Source organism: Acanthamoeba castellanii (assembly GCF_000313135.1).
Source record: "Acanthamoeba castellanii str. Neff unplaced genomic scaffold scf7180000084759, whole genome shotgun sequence".
Taxonomy (NCBI): domain Eukaryota; phylum Discosea; order Longamoebia; family Acanthamoebidae; genus Acanthamoeba; species Acanthamoeba castellanii.
Window position 1 is genome coordinate 89221 of NW_004457640.1, and position 1315 is coordinate 90535.

The following is a 1315-nucleotide window of genomic DNA, read 5'->3' on the forward strand; positions in this document are numbered from 1 at the left end:
GCCACGGTTTCAATGGTCGGAATGGCGGCGTGCACCAGCTCGTCCGTGTGTCGGCGCAGCACCTATCCACCCGTCCATCCACGTAACATCGCAGAGCTGTGAGCAGCAGCAGCAGCCACCGCATCGCTGCGTGCCGTGGACGGGGCTCATGTACCGTAAGCTGCGCGTCGGTGAAGGCAGCAAACGCTCGCGAGGACATGGCGAGCACTCTCCTTCCGCCGGTGCCCCGCACCTCGAGCACGTTGCCGCAGAATTCGTCCACCTGCGCCCTCGTTATCTCCACCACCTCGTGCGAAACGCTCAACTGCACCACCACCACCACCGATCGTCACCACATGCGGCAAAGCAGGTGTGATACCGCGGTGTCTCAGGGAGAGGGGCACGGTACCGTGCGTCGCAGGTTCTCGCGCTCTTCGAGATCGGCCACGGATTCCAGGCACACCACGGCGACGGAGGAGCCCACGGCCATCATGACGTTGGTGTGGTAGATCGGCTGGCCCTGGGCATCGGAGGCGTGGAAGAAGCACATCTCGTACCTGTGCTCACGCCAAAGAGGAGGGAAAGAAGAAGAAGAAGGCCATTCCAGGTGAGCCAGCGGGAGAAACCCGGTCGCAAGCCAAGCCCACACTTACCCCAGGCGCTTGGCCCACTGCGAGGCCACCCGCTTGGAGCAGCGCTGGGAGAGCGCAGCGTAGGCCACCTTCCTGGCCCGGTCCAGGATCAGCACCCCTGCGCGAAAGCGAGGCACCCCAAGCGATGTTATTCGAGAGTCAGTCGGCACAGACCACTCTGATGGTTGGGTCTATAGGCCTCGTGGTACCTGTGCTTTCGAGAAAGCGCGGAGGATCGGCGTTTTCCCAGTGCTCGAAGCTGACCTCCTGCTCGTAGACGGCCTGCAGCTCTTCCACGATGGTCTGCCTCCGCTCGGCCCTGGCGTGTGTGGGTCAGTTTTGAGCGGCATAGAAGGGGTGCGAAAAAGCGGCCGCGCCCTCGCGCACCTGCGGGACGGGGTCTTCATGGGGTAGAACACGAGCGTGGAGCGGCCCGTCTCTGCCGCGGGGTGCGTGGAGAACCAGTTGTTGGGGAACACCGCATCCGGTCTGGCCATAGTCCCACCACCAGCCACCATGCATGAGACATGAGCCCAGGCGCACCGCGGCGCGCAGCCTGCGGTACCGGATAGAAAGGGAGCCGCGTACGTGTTGTGGTGCCGCTCGGCGGCGTGGAGGAGAATGTTCACTCCCGCTGCGGTCAGAGCCCGATGCAGGCCCGAGAACTCGGTCAACGCCTGCCCAACCACCATGCAATCAGCAAC

At 64.0% G+C, this 1315-nt stretch overlaps 1 protein-coding gene across 1 annotated transcript in view; it reads right to left on the reverse strand.

Annotated features, from left to right (window-relative positions):
* Nucleotides 1-1303, reverse strand: part of ACA1_396550 (uncharacterized protein) — a gene marked incomplete at both ends in the record, with an annotated part of 3056 nt that extends 1753 nt beyond the window's left edge. The window contains 7 exons of the mRNA XM_004351574.1: nucleotides 63-96; nucleotides 155-304; nucleotides 389-536; nucleotides 633-729; nucleotides 821-930; nucleotides 999-1100; nucleotides 1200-1303. Of these exons, the coding sequence (XP_004351626.1) occupies nucleotides 63-96; nucleotides 155-304; nucleotides 389-536; nucleotides 633-729; nucleotides 821-930; nucleotides 999-1100; nucleotides 1200-1303 (745 nt within the window). The remainder of the gene's footprint in view (nucleotides 1-62; nucleotides 97-154; nucleotides 305-388; nucleotides 537-632; nucleotides 730-820; nucleotides 931-998; nucleotides 1101-1199) is intronic.
* Between the last annotated feature and the right edge of the window lie 12 nt (nucleotides 1304-1315).